This window comes from Macrobrachium rosenbergii, chromosome 2 (assembly GCF_040412425.1).
Source record: "Macrobrachium rosenbergii isolate ZJJX-2024 chromosome 2, ASM4041242v1, whole genome shotgun sequence".
NCBI classification, from domain to species: domain Eukaryota; kingdom Metazoa; phylum Arthropoda; class Malacostraca; order Decapoda; family Palaemonidae; genus Macrobrachium; species Macrobrachium rosenbergii.
In genome coordinates this window covers 55,086,643-55,107,006 of record NC_089742.1, presented here as the reverse complement: position 1 = coordinate 55,107,006, position 20,364 = coordinate 55,086,643, and the positions used below count along the sequence as shown (strand labels likewise).

The 20,364-nt window shown below is 34.5% G+C and overlaps 1 protein-coding gene across 5 annotated transcripts in view; it reads right to left on the bottom strand.

Moving 5' to 3' along the window:
* tefu (Serine/threonine-protein kinase tefu) overlaps window positions 1–20,364 on the bottom strand; it is a 154,391-nt gene that overhangs the window by 110,570 nt on the left and 23,457 nt on the right. For 4 of the 5 annotated variants that reach the window (XM_067118592.1, XM_067118596.1, XM_067118613.1 and 1 more), the window contains exons 12-23: window positions 19,332–19,440; window positions 17,594–17,674; window positions 17,396–17,480; window positions 14,842–14,924; window positions 12,419–12,649; window positions 10,717–10,823; window positions 9,912–10,071; window positions 9,221–9,398; window positions 8,026–8,142; window positions 6,596–6,789; window positions 6,171–6,312; window positions 2,514–2,665 (exon numbers count right to left, since the gene is read on the bottom strand). In XM_067118592.1, coding sequence (XP_066974693.1) covers window positions 2,514–2,665; window positions 6,171–6,312; window positions 6,596–6,789; window positions 8,026–8,142; window positions 9,221–9,398; window positions 9,912–10,071; window positions 10,717–10,823; window positions 12,419–12,649; window positions 14,842–14,924; window positions 17,396–17,480; window positions 17,594–17,674; window positions 19,332–19,440 — 1,639 coding nt within the window. The remainder of the gene's footprint in view (window positions 1–2,513; window positions 2,666–6,170; window positions 6,313–6,595; window positions 6,790–8,025; window positions 8,143–9,220; window positions 9,399–9,911; window positions 10,072–10,716; window positions 10,824–12,418; window positions 12,650–14,841; window positions 14,925–17,395; window positions 17,481–17,593; window positions 17,675–19,331; window positions 19,441–20,364) is intronic. The other variant, XM_067118621.1, reaches the window with a different exon arrangement.

The following is a 20,364-nucleotide window of genomic DNA, read 5'->3' as shown; positions in this document are numbered from 1 at the left end:
ACTTAAAGTCTGTCAACATTAAGAATAAATTCTTGTGCTTTACTTAATCCCTGATTGCGTTATTTTGTTATTTTTGATATTACAAAATTACTTCATTTTTGCATTAAAAATAATTATATTCTGAGTTCTACATTTTATATTCAGCACCAAGTATTTACAGTGTCCATTTCATACTTTGCGTTCATTTATATTTTGTACTATATTTTGGCATTTTTTATCTTGTATCTATACTCAAAATTACTTCATTTTTGCATTAAAAATCATTATATTTTGAGTTCTGCTGTATATTTTATATTCAGCAACAAGTATTTACAGTGTCCATTTCATACTTTGAGTTTGTTTATATTTTGTACAATATTTTGGCATTTTTTATTTTGTATCTCTACTCAAACCTTACCAATCTGTTAGCTGAATTCCCTGTTATGCTTAATTTTGTGCAAAAATTGGCCCTACAAAGTCATGGATGTTAGGTAAGCCACCACCCATGATTTGAAAATCTATAAATAAAACTTTGGTCACTAAGAATGTGGCCTCGACCAGTACAGAGGCCATACCACTAACAGCTAGTGATTCCACAGATACAATACAGTGATAGTAAAATTAACTCAGAACACCACAAATTTGTTTAGCCACTAATAACAAATATACCAGGTAACAATACACACAAGTAGCCACTACTTCTCACTTAATAAGATCAAAACTATGAATAACACACCAATAAGTCTCACCAGGAAAAGTAAACAACTCAGTTTCATATAAGAGGTTCAGTCACTGCAACATCTTAAACTTCAAATGTTTATACAAAATTACAAACATTTTTGTTATTCACAGTATTAAGAATAAACAAATAGTTCAATATGGACCGAAGTTCTTATACCAATACCTCTGAAATTCAACATACATAGAAATGAATATTAACACAATGAGAGAAAAAGAGGTTCTACCATAAAAAGACAGATGATCCATAGTATGACAGTATAAATTCATGTAGCCTTGACTTGGTAAGCAGTGTAGTGTATATAATTATACAAGAGTAGTTTTGTCAGGGACAGTTACCACAGATGGATGGCAGGGTGATCATGGAGCCTCTTACTTTAGATGGACCTTTGTCCATAAGGACCATGAATCACTTTGCTACCTCTTCTACTCATGTGTCAACCTGTTCCTGTTGCATACATTTTTCCCTTAAGAGGGTGAAGAATGCAGGAACCAGAAGAAACAGTTCAAGTTTTGTTGCACTTAGAGAGCAGATGAAGGAGAGCCTCCACTGTCTGATCTAACATCCTATTACCATACTTCCTCACGAGATGAGCTACCAACACCCACGAGACACGAAGTTCACCATGGCCTGAAGGTCTACCCAAATAACAATGCAAGCAGAGATCCACAGTAAAACAAAACTTCTACAATCTCACCAACGAGGCTCTTCTCATCTTCTTCCAAATTTTAGCATTACCTTGTCCATTATCCAAGTAACTCAACTTGGAAGGAGTGCCTTCATTTAGTGGACCTGAGGGATGCATATTTTCAATTCCTGGTCCATACAATATCCCGGATATAACTTCCGCTTCAATTAGGATAGCAGTGCCTTCAAATTAAATGAATGTAAAATACATGCATGAACACTAGCACAAAGAAGGGAAAGTATAAAAATCACAATAAAAATAACAAAACAGAATATCTTAATGCTAGGCAAGGAAAAATATATGCAGTAATGACTGGCTGAAACAAAAGTTAAAAAAATGAAGGCAACCATTACTGAGAACTGGTAGAAATAGTGAAACAAACAATGCCTGATAAGGAATAAGGAAAAGGTAAAACTTATTCCACAAAACACCAATGTTAACCCAATGCAAAAATTATATACTAACCTGAAGGAATCACATGAATGTTGAGGAATCACATGAATGTTAAGCTTACTTAAAAACTGAGAAAGGTAATAATCACAGTAACAGTGGTGGCACCACCTGATAAGCAAAACATGGTAAATACACTTGGTACTAAGCACAACTTATCAAAGTGAAGCAAAGGAATGAAAAAATATTTGAATGAAAAAACTGACATCAAAGTAACATGAAAAGCAGCAGTAATTCTGGAATGCAGGGCATTACAACCTACTTCAAAGGAGCAATGAAGCATAATGACACCTTCCTAACCTTCCACACAGAGTAAGGTGATTTTTGATTAAAAGGTTTGTAAGAACAATACTTTTTAAAAATATATTTTGTTCTATTCATGCAAACCAATTACTTATAACTCAAGTTCCTGTCCTCCAACTCTTCCATTTCCAGTCAACTAGCTGATCAGACTACATTATATGGGAGACAGATAGCCTGCCAATAGGTCCCTGATCCATGAGCACATCAGCATGACAGTTAGTTATCACTGATCATCATTTCTCTGTCTAACACACACAGGACTATACTATATGTAAAAAGTTTTGTGATAATTTCTTTTTCAATTAGATATTTACCCATTCGTACAATCTTAGTTATGAAAATACATTTACTAACCTTGACAAGTTCAGCATTAAAGAAAAAAAGTGCCTCATCTATGCACTGACAATAATTGTTTTTCAGCTGAACTTGAATGACACCCTTGCACATTTTTAACATGTTGCTTCGATTCACTTCACTGACAGATGTTCCATTCGCTAAAGTCAGATCTACAAAAGAGAAGTTCAAGATATAAGAACACTTGATAGTTTCTTTATAGTTTTATCATTAAGGGCCACGCCAACACCATAAGGCCCCATTATAAAGTAAGTGCTTGGCTCTACCTTTCCATTGAAGGCATTTGCTTCAAATTTTGACCACCTATTCTACAACTAATACTGAATAAACAAGTCTCTTTTCAGTCTTCTTGGAGACCTAAGCATTTAGTTTTGAAAAAAAAAAATAAAAAATAAAAAATAAAAAATAAAATAAAAAATAAAAATAAATAAATAAATAAATAAATAAGTTTTCAGGAAAGTTGTTTCTTTTGCTGCTCTGAAAACAGCAAAAAGAAACAACTTTTGGACTCAAGAATCTTGAAACAATCAGGAATATCTGGAGCCAGTTATCCCTATATCATAACCCATTTTCTCTATGATGCTACCACTAGAGAGAATGGGATATTTTAGTGGGTGACAATTATTTTGAATAAATTTTTCTTACTTTTACAGGCTTTTTTTACAATTTGTTGTTCAAAATGCCGTACAAGCCATGAACAAAATTGTCCATGAACAAATCTAAAATTTTTTTTAAACAATAATGTTTAATTACATGTAAAAGTCCAAAAAAGTGTATAACTCAAACTTGATCCTATCCAGGATTATGCATACAGACTTTACATCTTTTAAAATGTGTCGTTCACAGTGCCATACAAGTGATAAACAAAACTGTTGTAATAGTTTGCTTAATTTTTATTCATGGCCTTTTAAAGTAAATTTCTTTCTGTTATTTTCAATTTGATTTTCTTTTTATGCCACACAAAAGCTGGTTAAGGTTTTTTGTCGCTCGCACCGAAGGTCGTTATTATTTAAGTGCTACCTCGCTCATGAGTTTTTTTTCTCTTTCCATGTATTTTTTTCAGCTGAATGCTTGTTTGGTGGTTTCCTGTTCGTTGCCTCACGTTTGGTGGGGACCATTGGCTGAGGATGAGGCCAGTGTGTATTCGGCTCCTTATTGTGGAGGTTTCGCTGACCTTATTCCTGCAGGGCATCAACACGCTGGAGATATTCTGGAGAGTTTATACAGTCTGAAGGCCTTGCTGCATTTGAGGCCCCCCCCTTTTCCTCTGAATTATGGAGGATGTTGCTGGTGTTCCTCCCTGACTGAAGTGAAGTTGCCGTTGCAGCTGCAACCCTTGTGTTGACCGAGAGGCATCTCCTGTGCTCTGGTTGGGCACCCTTCCTGTGTGCTGTGGAGGGCACTACTTGTGCTCCCCTCTATCAACGTCCCCTCATCTCTGGACTCGCCTGTTGCCCTTAAGAGGACATCCCTTTCCCCTGGTCCTGCCTTCATCCTGCGGCCTCCAGTCATGATTAACGCCTGTATCTGCTTTTATAGCCAGTAAGGATATAAACTTAGTCACTGTGTTTTGGTGTTGCTGACGCATGTCAAGTGTGCTGTATCCTCCGGCTGCAGTCTCCTTATGACTCTGGGACCATGTGTGTGGTGCTGCCACTTCTGTAATTCAGTTTCAACGTGCTATCACCCTGGGTGTGGGTTCATTGACATTAATATCGCCAGTTTTTTAGTGATTTATTATGTATGTAATTATTAAGGTTTATTTGTAAAATTTAGGATTAAGGCTCTTCCCACTTTTATTCCATCCTGCTCAAGTTTTCAGGGCTTTTTATAGGAATAGGACGTTTTCCTTCCTACTCCTACTTACTGTCTCCTATTCTATCATGTGAAAGAGTTTATTTTAGGTGAAGGTTTTTGTATACCCTTATCCAGTTCTTTTTGTGGGGTTTCATTAGGTTATAATTAATTTTTTTGTAATAAATAATTAAGATTTAGTATTTTTTGTTATCCTCTCTGAGTGTTATTCTCTGTGTTTTTGCTCTGTTGGTGATCTTGTCCCCTGACCTTTGTGGTACTGATCTTTAAAAATGAAAAAGAGCCTGCTCTTGCCACTTCTAAAATCATAAACATTTGAGAACATAAGTTCATTACACTGTCCATGAACCAATCTAAACATTTGTTTCTTAGCAATAATGTTTCAAGATACATTTATTTAAACACACAACAGTCCAAAACAGTGTATAACTTACTTGATCCTATCCACAATAATTCATACAGACTGTTTTACAAGTCTTTTTAAAATTTGTGGTTCACAGTGCTATACAAGCGATGAACAAAATGTTAATAAACCAACCTAAAATTTTTTTCTTAGCATTACCACTTCAAGATATGTTTAATTAGACATAAAGCAGTTGAAAACTGTTAAATAAAATTCAATAATTCCTCGAAATTCAGTGGTCGGCGCAGCCCTTAATTGTGTACAGTACATGTTATGTCAGGGAGTTAAATGCATGTTTATTCCACAAACTCATGTGCACTGAAACAGAACATCCTAGCCAAAACAAAATTATTTACAAAACTTAAAAGCAACTGAACAATCAAAATATGTTAATATTATTTATAAATTAGACTCAATGAAAATAATTTCAGGTTAAAACATTCTCCAATACGTAGGACCATGGTTGACAAAGCATTTTGCATATCAGAGGATATGCATTTTAGGAGCAGCATCCTTTTTAAAATCTAAGTACTATATATGGCTGATATAACTACAAGTCTTACCTTTTACTCCTCCACCTTGTATGATTATGATTACGCCTTTCAGTAAGATATACCATACCTTGAACGAAACATTACAGGGGAAAGAAATACAGAAATGCAATACAGACATCATCACTAACAACTACGAAAAATGACCTCAGTCCGAAGGACAATGGGCTTGTTTGCTCCCAGCTTTTTCCACTCAATGTATATTAATGAACTTGTTAGTGCATGAAATAACATGTAAACCAATAAAGTATGACACAACAATGTACTAAATAACACTGGAAAGTTCTAAAAGCTTGTAATTTTTTTTTATTATATGCAGTCAGAAGATTTAGCCACATGATTTTCATCAAGGAGTCTCAAAAGGACAAAGTTGTTTCAATAACCCTTTAAATCACTTACATATATGGAACATAGTCATTTCTGCACATTATTTGTGTTGCTGCAAAAATAATTGATCTGGTTCACATCAGACTATGCATTTCTAGTCTAGGCTAACATAAAACAGCATTCAACCTTGTCAGTAAGTTTGGTATGATTATATTCTTATTATGAGTTGAAAGAATAAAATTGCACTGCTAGAATTCAGCTAGGTTATTTTATTCTTTAATTTCATGTCTGTTCGTTTTACAAAGAAATACAAATAATTTATTTTTGTATATTTTAAAGACTAAAAATTTATTTTTTATTGTTCTTGCCTCAATTATGAAGATGGGTTTGCATAGTATGACCTTGCTTTACATATGTAAATGCACTTCATGCCTCTGGGCCTAACCTGCATATTAAGAATTTCTTATTCTTTATTAAGAATTTCATATACTTTATTAAGAAAATGGCCTATACTTCTTACACTTAAAGTGTCCTAGGTATGAAGAAAAGAACCTGACCCACCTCTCAAACACTCAATAATAAAAGCAGCAACTCTGGGATCTTGTGAGTATCTTTTACCTATGTAGCTAATAATATTAAGTCCGTCTTCTGTATTGTCTTCATCATACTCAGCAGTGAATAAAGCATGACTTAAGTGAAGACTCTGCAAGAAAATTAAGATTAGTTTTATCAAAAGTCAATAACACAAATTGTTATTCATAATTAAGTCAGTAAAGTAGAGACAGGAAATATCTGTACAACTACATAAAAGTTAAATGTTTCAAGAAAGAACACCTATTAAATGAGAATACTGTACAGCACTAAATAATAAATAAAACATACAGCTTGGACCACTGACTTGAAATCTAATTATTTAAGGAGATATTACAAAAGGAAAGGTGGAAAACCCTATTGTTACCTTCTTCATAATAATAAAAGAAACTTACTAGAGCAATATCAATGAGTTCCAAATTTGTCAACTTTGAAATCTCCATCATCATGTCAATAATATCCATCAAAGGAGAGTCTACTTCATCCTCAGGTGCTGATGACCGATATGCTAATGTCATCCAGTGCAGCCCCACCACAAGGCATCGATCTTGATGAGAATATATACTGATATCTCCCAACCGTACATTTACTGAAAAATAGGAAAATCAGTCTCCTACAACTGTACAAACTAGCCAATACTAGCAGTGAAAATGTAAACAGTTTTCTATACTGAGAGGACAATGGAAAATCATTAACTTCCTAATCTGAAAATGCATTTCATTATGAAGTTTCGTGAAATTTGGTAATACTGTGCATAAAATCCATATCACTGACATGCTTAACACAAGTGGAAATGAGTCAGGGGATACAAGTTATGAAAATACTTTTAAAAAATAATGGTAATATTTTATTATTAAAGACATACCTTTCAGGCTAACTCTATGAAATCAATTCATTCATGACTGGGATGTTTCTGGCATCACCTACTCTATGAAAATCAAATGTTTTGACTCACTGGTCTGGTTAAACAATATTATTATTATAATTAATACTAATACTAATACTAATAATAATAATAATAATAATAATAATAATAATAATAAAATATAATAATAATAATAATGACCTAAAAAATAAAATGGATATGCACCAAAATGGCCATTTTGCACAGAATTAGTTTTTATTAAATAAATTTATCACTAAATATTGATTGAATTATGCGTATATTTTTAAAAAATATATAAGTTGCACCAATTCTAATCTACTTTTGATAAACATATGCCTCTCATCCTTATTTCCTTTGTTCAGGTCCCTCCTGGTTCCTGATTTTAACTTTTTATCCATTCTGATTCTCTTTCCTTAAATTTAATCATCATAATTACTTGGAAGCACCCTACTGACCAGTGCCAAGACCTGCATGAATTTTTTTTTATATTATGATACATAATCAGCTTGAAGCTCTCGCCCTGAAGATCACCACCCCATTTCTAAAATTCATATTTAACCTAAAGTTTTTGAACATTTGAATGCCTATCCTGAAGTAACCATCTGTTCTCTAGTTTGCAGACTGGGTTTTGTAAGGACCTGGGCATATGTACTGCCTTTCTTTCAATATCCACTGTCGTACGAACGCCCCACATTTCTGTACAACATAAATATGGTGCTTCTGATTAGATAAATCAAACTTAGATGGGAGTTAGTGAACCACTTCTTGGTATTATTGAATTTGTTATTGTATCACAGGAATGTAATCTCTAGCATTTGCCATATATGTGCTTGTTGCATTCTGCTTTTCAAATTACACTGCAAACACAAAACCTCCTTCTCAAAAACATCATTCACTATGCTATTACTAAGCAAATTATTTACTCCAATGGCTACTAACCTCTAGATAAATTTGAATTTGTATCCTCACTATCACGTTCTACTTCCATTTCTTCAAACTGTGTGGCATCTACAGATGAAGTGGTTTCAAACATATCTTCAAAATCTGGAGAAGAACCTAGAAAAATATATTATACAGTAAAATCACAAGATGACATTTCTCATAACCTAATCTATAAGTGATTTCCAATTTTAATTTGTTTCATAACAACCAAACCAATCATCTTAGGCCAAAATGTCCCAAGATATATTTGTCTTCAGACAGAATAAAGAGTAACTGTTGGCAAATGTATACCATAGACCCACTGGCAGAACCAAAGATGAAAGGACAAGTGAAGAAGAGAAGTATTTTTTAAAAATTAAATTGTTTAAAGTATACAGAGGGGTACAAAGAACATAGGGTCACCAAGAATACAAAGGTATAAAGGTGGTGAAACTATCAAAAATGTCATGAAACAAGCAGACCTAGACTTTGGCCATGTTGTTCGTTGTATGTTCTTATGTGCAGTCATCTCAGCATGGTATAACTTAATTGTCATCATTGTATTGAGTAAAATCAGTGTTAATAGCTCTCTATACCAGTAAATCAGAGTTAATAACTATCTATACCAGTTAATATTTAAAGTTCAAATTGTCACATAAATTTTATACAGTTGAAATGTAACAAATCTGACAGAGTTTAATATGTTGCTGAATCTGTATTCTAGCATGAACAGTAAATTTACAAACAGCAATAAAAAAAATACTGCTAAGCACTTTGCACAACATAAATACCATAAAGTAAAACATAAAATATAAAAGTTTAAATATATTAGAATGGAAGCCTGACTAGTATGTACTAGTCAGGCTTCCATACTGATATGTTTGAAACTTGTATTGAAGCAATGACAACTATTACATAGTGAACCAGATTTTCTTTGAGCAACATTTAGTTTGTAACATGTAAATGGTTAAAAACATGGTGAAAGGCATGTTCTTTACTCTCTCAGTTAAATTTGTTGTTCAAATGTTGACACAATGCTAGTTAACAAATAAAAAAGAAAATGTTCCTTTCTTAATGGCTATACAGTAACTCAACCTGGATCAGTACATGTACACAAATAATTTGTATACAACTTATAGTAATTCAATCTATATCTAGAGTATTTTATATCTACATTGATCATATTTAATTTACGTGTACTTTACTACCCTACCTCTGGATGAAGTCTCTCGTCTAAACGTGTCACTCTGAGTACTTCCTGATCGGCTAAGAGTCACGATATGGTCTTTTCTGGCTTTTGCCCATTCCACAACTACTGACAAGAGAGGTCTTGGTGTGTGAGATATCAACATTTGTACCACTTGTGTTCCATAACCATCCATAGTTTTCTCCTGAAAGATAAAAGCATTTGAAAAAAATATCTGTATTGCTATCAGAATAAATGATCTACAGTTTTTCCGAACTTCTCCAATACAATTAAATGTACAGCATCATAAAAATCAAGTCTTGTTAGATACTCCTTGAATATATATAGAAGAAAACCTAAGACTATCTGAAATACTTCCCTCAGTTATTCCTTAAAATCTAATCCCTGTATGTCTTTTCAGGTCTCAATGAAGAACAAGTCATTTGAGTGACTCCCATGAGTTTCAAGGTAGGACACAATAGTCACAGTAAATACTTTAAAATAGACAGATTAATGTTAATCTTTATGATCTCATTACTGATATTACAGATGTAAGTGATATTACTTGCACCAAATCTCCATGCTATTACAGTTGTGGATAGTATAACTACAGTATTACAACAGTCATTAAGGAGATAAAAATGGAAACCTATATTTCTATCACCATTATATATAGACAGTAATATGAAAAATTCCCTTGCAACACAAATACACCTACCTTGCAGCGCTTTGCCCAAGTATGTGCTTGAGAGTACAGGTTATGTAATTTGGAAAACAGCTGAAATAAAGAAATCCACCTCGAAATTTCTGAGCTATGGTGTAGTTTCTGCACTCCAACTGTAATCAGCTCCAATGCAAGTTTTGTAAGCTGTGTCAGCCTGAAAAAGATCACTGAATAGTAACTGTTACCAGTGTCACTATCACCTGTCTGATTTAAACATAAATTCGTTTCACCACATCATTTTTTCTTGTTTAAATGATTTTACATCACCCATCTTAGCCAAACAAAAGCAGTGTAACCCAATTGCTTTCACCCTTCCAATGAAAAAAATTTTAATTCCCATTACCTTATTGTAACTGCTCTACATGAAAAATATATTATTTGGGCTTATAAATTTATGTTCCTACTATTGAATTTATAACTGTTATGTTATCTGCAGTTTGCTTCAGTAAAATCACTGATCTTACTTCCTTAATTTTTCACTCAACTACATATTTTATACTTACTTTGCTTGACCTAATAATTTTCACTGAGCTAGTCATTCTCACAAACATATAGCTACCAGAACTTCATATAAAGTCCTACTAAATTAAAATACATTGAGCTCAGTAAACTATATTAGTAAAAGATATTAATATTAGTCTTAATTTAATTTTAGATAAACTTTAGAACTGATATTACATAAAATAACAGGATTATTTAAAACAGCAGCAAAATATTTGTCATGTGAAAATAATCCTCAAGTACACATACTTTTACACAATCTACTTTTGATTTCAGCACAGTAATCTTTACTAACTACCTTTGATCTGGTATGTGGAGACGGAGGAGTAACAGCAGCTGCAGTGCTTCAACAATTACATACAAAGTTTCCACAGTCACAGCATTTTTATCTTCAATTTCCATGACCTGCAATAATTAAAGTTTACAGTCAGCATACATTAGGAAAAATGTGAAACTTTGCTTTTAATGTGACAAATTTTTAAAGTAATTTGTATTTTTCATAATTAAAGTAATTTGTATTTTTCCTAACATACAAACCTGAGGTCTTTACATACGGGATTTACTTTGGCCCAGGAAGCAGAATGAGGGGTGGCTAAAGGTGGGCCATTTATTTTTTCTGTTAAGAAAAATACAAATTTCTTTAAAAATGTCATTTGTTCCTACACATATACAAACCCTCAGTCTTTACATATGGGAGGCTTACTCCTTGGTGGGAGGATTATGAGCAAATCTCTGAACTGACTGGTAGTTTGCATCACTTGGGGCCTCTTTCCTGGTCATGTAAGATCAAAGGAAGGAGACCCATGCCTCTGATATGTTGAACATGTGTGATGTTCAACTGCCAGACATCTGGGCCTTTGAATAAATGGAAGGTCCTGTCACTGATTCAAAGATAGGCTTGGATGAACCCATACTGTCGGGGACAATAAGGCCAACTGCATTACTTTTTGCCGCCTTCTATTCCTCCTTTAGTCTCTTACCACTTACCTTGCTCCAATTTTCACTCCTCAATGAAAAACAAAGCCTTCAAATGAGCCCTATGAGAATTTAAAAAAGGGATTCAATGGTTTCCTTAAAATACTTTATAAGCAGTACAATAAATTAAACCTCTAGCAGAGCTCATCAACACTAATGAAGGACCCACTCTATATGTCTCATTCTCCTTGATTGGATCTTCTCACGGAATCTCCTGAAGGATGTATATTGATTCCACTCTCTCCAATAACTTGAGGAAGAGCAGCCCTAAGTCCTACAATAAAGGGTGACAGCCCTTGTTGAAAAAGAAGAAATACATAGAGATGATTAGAAGTGGTGATTGGAACAATATCTCATACACCACATCAACTGTGACAGCATCCTCCAACTGGAAGAGCATGAAGTGGTCAACATCCTACAGGGATAGCAGTTTAACTAATACTTAAGCTGAATAACTTTCTCTTCTGAGTTATCCTCTCTTGACCTACACAGCTCGTGATGCTCACTGAGCATCACTGGTTTTGCTACATCTCCCCATGGGTCCTCCACTCTGTCTTGCTATATATATACAACTACTGAAATGTGCACTACCATCTATGTCTTCCACTCTGTCTTGCTATATATATATAACTATTGAACTGTGCACTACCATCTATGTTTGTGGTTTGTCTCTGGTTACTGGCTTTCCATGTCTTTGTTGCTGATATGTGTTTCTAGTTCTCAGATACACAGTTACCGCAGCTTATGAGCCTCTGCAACAAATAACAACTTTAACAACTGCCACTCTTTTCTCTCTGGCCCCTGCAAGACATACTGACAAACTCCATTATGTTTCTGCCACATATTCCTTATTGACAACCTATGGAGTATCAATCTGTCTTACTTACATCCCAAGCTTTGTTACCAAAATACATAATTATTTCTCCAAAACTCAAGTTGCACCAAGACATTCCCAACCTGGAGACTGTCTACACACTCTACTGTATAGCATATAATTCAGTACAGTATTTGAAAGTGATACTAACCTGACTCATAAACGCAGAGACATGGTCAATTATTTTCTTTTCTTCTTCAGCAACAATTTTTAGTTCTTTGGAAGCCACTTTTCTTGTTTCCTCTTTCAAACAGTGCGACATCTTCGGGATATCACAAGAAAATGTGTACAAGATAAACATATCTTCTATTCGTTTTAATTCATGTTCAGGGTTGTTACTTTCCACCTGTGGTTTGCTTGCACTTCCTAATCCTAAATCGTCCTGAAATAAAGGATAATTTATAAAAATCTGAAGAATTATCTCAACAAATTTTATAAGTACTTAAAATAAGTTTTATAAATGCAAATCACTGCTTTATAAAGTACCTTATCTACAGCAATTAAGTAGCAAGAGAGGCAGCCTCACTAGAGGTTCCACCAACCCTTAATAACTTGATCTATGCTTTCCATTTAAACCCAGAGAATTGTGATGGGGAGGGAGAACATGTATGAAATGGTTTATATCTAATAAATACAGAAACCTAAACAAAAATTCATATTCACATATTGTGCAGTATAAAGTTTATACTGCACAGTATATGAACATGAAAGTTATACTATACTAGTATAGTATTATTGTATACAAGTATACTAATGCGAAGTCGCTCTTTAAAAAAAATTATTATAATAATTTGGATTGATTTACTCCTATGAAGTAAAAATCCCAGTCACAAAAACTTGTACCACTCAAAACAGCGATGCCTCTACTGTATATGCACAATCTTGCATACACCACAACAAATGCTTCACACACGCACACTGTGTGTGTGAAACATGAAAAAAAAAGTGAATGGGGTAAGGAGAAAGGCAATCACTCTATGAATAATGCACTTGCATGAAATAACTTCTTTGAGTACCAAACAGTTTGTATATCACAGCCCCAATAACCTTAATAATAATTATTATTTTTATTACTATCACAAGCCAAACTGCAACTCTAATTGTAAGAGTAAAACCCCTAAGGCCCTAACAGGATAAGCAGCCCAGGAAATTTTGAGGCAAAGTATGAACTATGAAAATGAGATAAGATGGAAAATAAATAAGTAACAAATAAATTATAAAGTGAGAATCCTTAACAAAAGGCATTTGCACCAAGTATGAACTTCTTATAAGTTCAAATGATCATTCCACAATCTGGTCACATATGACTAAAACTTCTAGAGAACTGTGAAGTACTGGACCTCACAAAAAAAAATTACAAGACTGTTAAAAATAACGGCAAATCTAGCACTATGCACTTCATGGTACTGAAAGATCTGAAAGCAAAGGATAGTCAAAACTGAGAAAAAGTAAACTGCATACAACTAGATACATACCCCAGACAGCCAAGACTTACAAGCGTGCCAGATGATGAGATGACATGAAAGTTAGGGTGATGTAAATAAAGATGAAGTAGCATGACCTATCCAAAAGTATGGTCACATCTCCATGTTCATGCTTGAAGGATGACAGCAGGCACCAATTTGCAATCAGACATGAGGAATGGAATGAACACATACTGCCTGTGCTTTCAAATCTGAAACATCTGAGTAAGCCCTAATGCTTGCCTGATGTAGCCGGAGGGAAACTATTCTGTGAATTTGTTTCTTCCTTAGACGCATGTCGAGAAAATGTCTCCAAGATGGATAGCGTAATTACTGAGCTTGATACAGTATATTCACCATGGGGCTGACAGCACCACTACTACACCTATTTCTAAATTTTTTCAATACTGTCACTCTCACACTTGCTCTTATTCACCGAAGACAGAGAAGAAAGCTGAAAACAGCTTTATACAAGGCAATGAGAGGTTCAAGGATTTACTGCATCACCTACAAGCTTTTCCCTTTGCCATAAGACAGTAGCCAGTCCTTATTAATCTAAATGTTCTAAAGCATTACAAAAAATCAGATCTCTTAAATCAATATGATGTTCTGCGTAATTATAAAATTAATGAATAAAGTTAGAAAGTCATTTCTGCTCTATACAGATGATGGTCTATTGGTTTCAAGTCACTATACTGATTGATACAATAAGTATGAACAGACATCTTTTTTTTATCCATGAGTACACAGAAGTTTAAAAGTACTTAAATTTTAAATAAAGTAAAATGCTTAATAGAAAAATAGCTTTGCTGCAAAAGGGTTATCGTTCTAAGGCTTACAGGTGCTTCCACTTACAGCTTAAAATTCTGACCCCATTAAATTATAAAAGGATATATTTTGGAGTCAAAATGCAAAGGACAAAATGAGATTTGTCAAGGCAGAATAAAAGTTTTCACTTCAAAGATATCAACAAATGCCGGAAACCTATTAAAACAATAACACAACACCACTCATTGCTGGTTCATTATTTTTTACTGGCTTCAGTGACTCTGGTAGCTGATATCAGATAACTTAATCGAGCCGTCAAAATTTAAAAAATGTGTGGACTTACCTCAACAAATTTTGTATCTCTGTGTCTCAACATGAGAAGAATTTGTGCAAGAACTGTGGGGGCTTCAAGAGCTGCTACAGGCCCTGAAATTGGAGAAATATTGCTGACTTTTTACCAGCAATGAGACTTGACAGATACAGAGCTTTAAACAATTACCAATAATGAACAGGCATATAGCTGACAAAGTACATTGTCACTTTCCTAAATTCTTGAATATTTTGGACCAGCGAAAATCACATCCTAAAATTACCATAAACTGGCTGATAGCACCCACCAATTTTAATGGCAGCAAAAGAAAACCAGTGTTAGCTACAAATCAGATATTTTTCATTAGCACTTCATTATCACTTCTAAAGTGGGCATCATTTGTGCTATGGAATAAAATTTTAATACTAAATTAGTCCTTTTACAGAAGTCACTCGTGTTTCTACTGACGTCGTTTAATTTTAACAACAAATTCTAATTAACATTATCACTAGTCTTTAGAAAACTGCCTTAATTTGGTCACCCAAGATGATGATGATGATGATGATGAGAGAGAGAGAGAGAGAGAGAGAGAGAGAGAGAGAGAGAGAGAGAGAGAGAGAGAGAGAGAGAGAGAGAGAGAGAGAGAGAGAGAGAGAGCTAGCTAGCTTAGCTAGCGCAACTCTCATGTCTACCAGAGAATTGCTAATGCATCTTCCAGTATATTTTGCATCTTCCAATCTGGAATGGTCTGGGATGCAGCTTAGATATTTGTCGAGCTTACTCTTAAACACACTGTTGACTAATTGACGAAATCAAGCTCTTTTAATGCAAAAATGTTAACGTTAAGAAATATATCCTTCCCATTCATAAATTAATGCTTACTGAAAACTGTATAAGATTTTCAGTTAGTATGACCTTTTCCTTATCACTTAATATCTATCATTCATTATTGTTACCCGGTTCAAGGTAAAATCGGCACACCATAGAAAAGCACATCTCTAAATGTGCTTCCAATAGTACAATTTTTAACTTCTCTTATTTGGTTTAACAAATATTTTTCAAATACTTTTGCTATATTTGTAACACATCAGCCTTGCCCACTCATGATGTCTATCAGTGTGAACAAAGCAACAGACCGATACTGGAAGTCACGCCCAACGACATTTATAAAGTTTTCGGGGTTAGTAGCCAATAAATTGCTCAATGTGAGGAATGGCCGAAACGTACTTCAAAAACCGTTGGAAATAAGGTGCTTCTTTCAGTGTCACTGAGAAACCATTTTGAATGCTTATTTTCATAAGGCTCATATAGGTTAAGTACACTGATAATACATCACAGAATTTTAAAGAGCTACTGTAGCATTACCCTCCCCTCCCAGTGCACTATAAGTCTAACCTGTTACAGTCTTATGGCTTGATTTCTACTTCATTTCACACAAGCAAGCAATATACGGAAAGTTAGTATTAAGATCAGCATGACAGAAAGACAATAACAAGTACAGTATACAAAATTCAGACTAGAAAGGAATTTTGTGACTGGCCAAGTCAGTCACATATTTTTTTCAATTTTACTCACAATTTATAACTTATATCAATAAAAAAAAATTTTATCAAGAAAAAGACATAACTGAAACATGATGTTACACACCGATAGGAAGAACTGGATGTATACTACTAAGAAATTGTAACAAACCTAAGCAATGACTTGAGTCTATAGTACTGTTTCCTATTATATGGGCTGTCAGTTATAAAATGCATCAAACAATCGCTATTAAAAATATATAAGCAGTCAAGTAATTTGGCATATTTACAATAGTTACATATATTTCAAAGGATGCTTGGAAATATATGATAAGTGCAGACTGCCACACTACGATAAAAGCAATAACAGTTCGGTTCCAGCTGAAGCTCTAAATCCAAGTCAGGTTTGATAATTTCCTGCGGCCCACCTCCTCTGGCTGTTTGTATACGTTTACCAGTATTTCTTACTGGCACTTAGCTTTCATATCAGTATGGCCCGGGTATATTAGTAACTCAAAAGGACATATTTATCATTACAGTTATTTTTACACTTTTTGTATATAATCCGGTGTCTTCCAATACAAAAGGTACAGACTAATGCTATTTATACACAAAGTACACATATGCAAGATGTGAAATTAAAACCTGATGGCCTGTCTACTTTACATCACAACTGGTTCTTACGCATCTAATATTAACATGATATCATTCTTTAGAACTGCCTTTTGCTAGAGTTACAGGGAAAAGGCTCCTTAGGTGCCTGGACTTCCAACAAGAGCTATCCTTAGTGAGGAGTAGCAGTTCATGTGCAATTTGACATAAGCTATTCATACTATTCATAGCAACATGCACAGAGATAATTATTTTGTTCATCTTTCACAACTTTCCTTCTTATTTCTATCACTGGTGGCAAAAATATAAATCTACATTCCATGCTTGATTCCCCTACAATTTCTCAGCTGCAGTGAATTATGTCTAAACTAACAAACACTTTACCTCATAACAGTTTCTTATTTTTTATGCGCAAATAATTTCCAACTCTACAATTAACTACATGCAACACTTACCTTCAGCTGGATTTGGTAAAACAGCTTGCAGGATACTTTGACGAGCATCCCTCACCTGGCTGCCAAACAAAGCTGCTGACTCACTCTGCATCAAAAGGTAACTTGTTATGGTGTGGACATGATGGATACAGAGAAAGGATAAATCAGCATAGTAATGTATATATTTCTTGTTACAATAACTCAATTTGTTTCTCTTACCTTAAATGAATTGGGTAGGGAAACTTTCTGAAGTAGAACTCTTAGGGTTGTCAGAGCCTCCTCAGTCATACTAACATGCCCCTGAGAAGAAAACCCACTGCATTAAAAAAGTAGTTCAGAATAAATTGTAAAAGGCAACAAATTCTATTCATATTATACCCAGTGTGAAAGGTCTTAAACATTATGGTGCCCTGAGCTAGAGGTTTGATCAGAGAGGATGTGTTTGGGGTATGTAGACAATTCCAGTGTCTTCAGTGTTGAATTCATGGGATTCTGTATGGCCAGGGGCAACAGGAGCAACGTCCAGTATCAGTAAAACTTTAAAAGGCAATCCCTTATTGGTGCAGGATCTTTTAACTTCCAAGACAGAGCATTCCTGCCAAACCTCTAGCAAAAAGTTGACAGTCCATGCCTTCTTGTTATGTATTTACAGGACTCCCCGTTGGGACCTATCTTTTTCCTTCTGGGTTCAGAGGCTAGCAGCTGCCCTGATCATATCTGGATCACATTGCCACAGAACAGCAGTGTCAATATCTTTCCCTGCCTGAAAACCTCAGCTAATAAAGGCTCTCTGCACCGTTTTACTCCAGGATACAGCAGTTTCATCACCAATGAATACCTGCTACAGAATATATTCTAGCTCCTCTGTAAGTTTCCTGATGGTGTCCGGAAACGCATCTGTTTCTTAGTTGGCAGAAATGCTTCTCATATAATTATTACATTTTGCACTCCAAACCATTTCCTGGAATTAAAAAACTAGCATTTGCTGACTCTATAGTCTGCAAAGCTAAATCCTTTGCTCTATAATAGCCTCAGAGATTCGCATAAGGGCATGGCCTTTTCTCAAATCCTATTTGAATCTATTTGGATGACATTTTTACAGCAATCCTGCACCCACAGAAAATCATCTGCTCCTACAACACAAGAAAGAGAATGATTTCACAGATGAAAGATGTGTATCTGCAGCTGCCAGTGTAGCTGCACCAAAAGCTGCTAAAAATTACTTTTTCTTCTTATGTACGTACCTTAGAGTTGATTCACTGATACAGTAATGGTGGACAACCTCAGTAATAAGCATAACAACAGTTTCTCGTTCGGTTGTTTATGGCTGTACGCATTTACGCAAGAGTATAACGTTACTAACAATGCTTTTATCATTCTCTTTTACTTTTTTAATTACAAGATGGGATACAGAGAGTAAGTAAAAGAAGTTGGTCTGTTGTAATTTGGTCTCTCTCACTGCCTGATTGTATGCTGCTGCCTGCACCTGGGCAAAATTTAAAAATATTTTATAAATATTGTCCTATCGGTATTAATTGCTTACCCCATTGCAAAATCAAATTATCATAATGCGAATTATCGTAACTCGAGCATTACCCGAGTATTTTATTAGTTTTATCGCAAAAAGTGCATTTAGTCATGAAAATGAGATGAAAAATCAGTAATTAGTGAATATTTCTCACTGAAAAATACTGTGAATGGGCGAATTTTCAGCGAATAATGCGTATATATGTTCCATAGAGAAATCCACGAATAGGTGAGTCTGCAGGGTACACACATGGCAGAAAGGTCTAAAATATATTTAATTAATTATTGATGAAAATTCTGAAAATGTTAAAGTTCATGAACTCAAAACATGCAAATCTGATGGTCAACTGTACTTCCTGTCTACTATATTGATAAACTATAAATGCAGACTGAGATGACAAAAGATAGTCAACATTAGCAAAGCGCTTACCTCACAGAAGAGTTTAAAAATATTGATGTTCGGTATAATTAAATCTAATTCCATTAGGACTCTGATTAATTTTAAACCAGGTCGACTGCACAGCTTCCCGCTTACTAGTCTGTGGAGAATACAAACCATTATCAGCTTAAGTCTTGGACAGATGCACAGCAAAATACATTATAGAGATATCATATTTATTAGAGCATATAAACTACTACATCCAGCCACAAAATCTTTGAAGTCTTTCAACGCTTACTAAAAGCCAAAATAAGTACGTGTAATTATCGTACAGGCAGGGATAATGATGGATTACAAACACCTGGTGCTTGCCAATTTGTTTCATAGCTATTTCTTCACCAACATGCCTGCTTTTACAACTACTGTATTATCTAAAAATTTTGATTCATACAAATTCAAGGATAAATTGGCAATATTAGGACCAATAATTAGCATCCACGCAGATACCTATTATTTGTCTATGCATTATATCACATTTAATCACAAGACAAAACTTCAACATTCTTCACACATTAATGTCATTAACAATCATTTTATGATTATACCATCAATTGGAATATTCATTATATAAGACTACTGGCAAAGTTGTAATGAGTAATAAAATCAAAAGTGTCTAACAAAACTTTCAGGATTTTCTTTATGCAGTAATTCCTTGATCATGTGCACTCATGCATCCAAGGTGGCTGCTTCTGCATACAAAGAGCAGGCATAAAAATAATGACTGGGCTAGCCTAGGCTATGCTACCTCCATGCCACCCAAAACTCCTACTGTAACCCTGGCAAGCCTACGAAAATATTAAATAAAGTAGCTGTAAAAATTGTATAGAATCTTTTTATAACAAATGCCTATTAAAAACGAAATAACCAAAAGATGTGATATTTTAGGAAGCAAACTGTGTCACTGAAGAACTCTGTCACTGTAGCCTAGCCCTACAAAGCTATATATTCACAATTAAGTAATTACCATTAAAACACAAGGCATTCAATGGTATTGTACTGAATGTATGTATGGTGCATGGGTCTA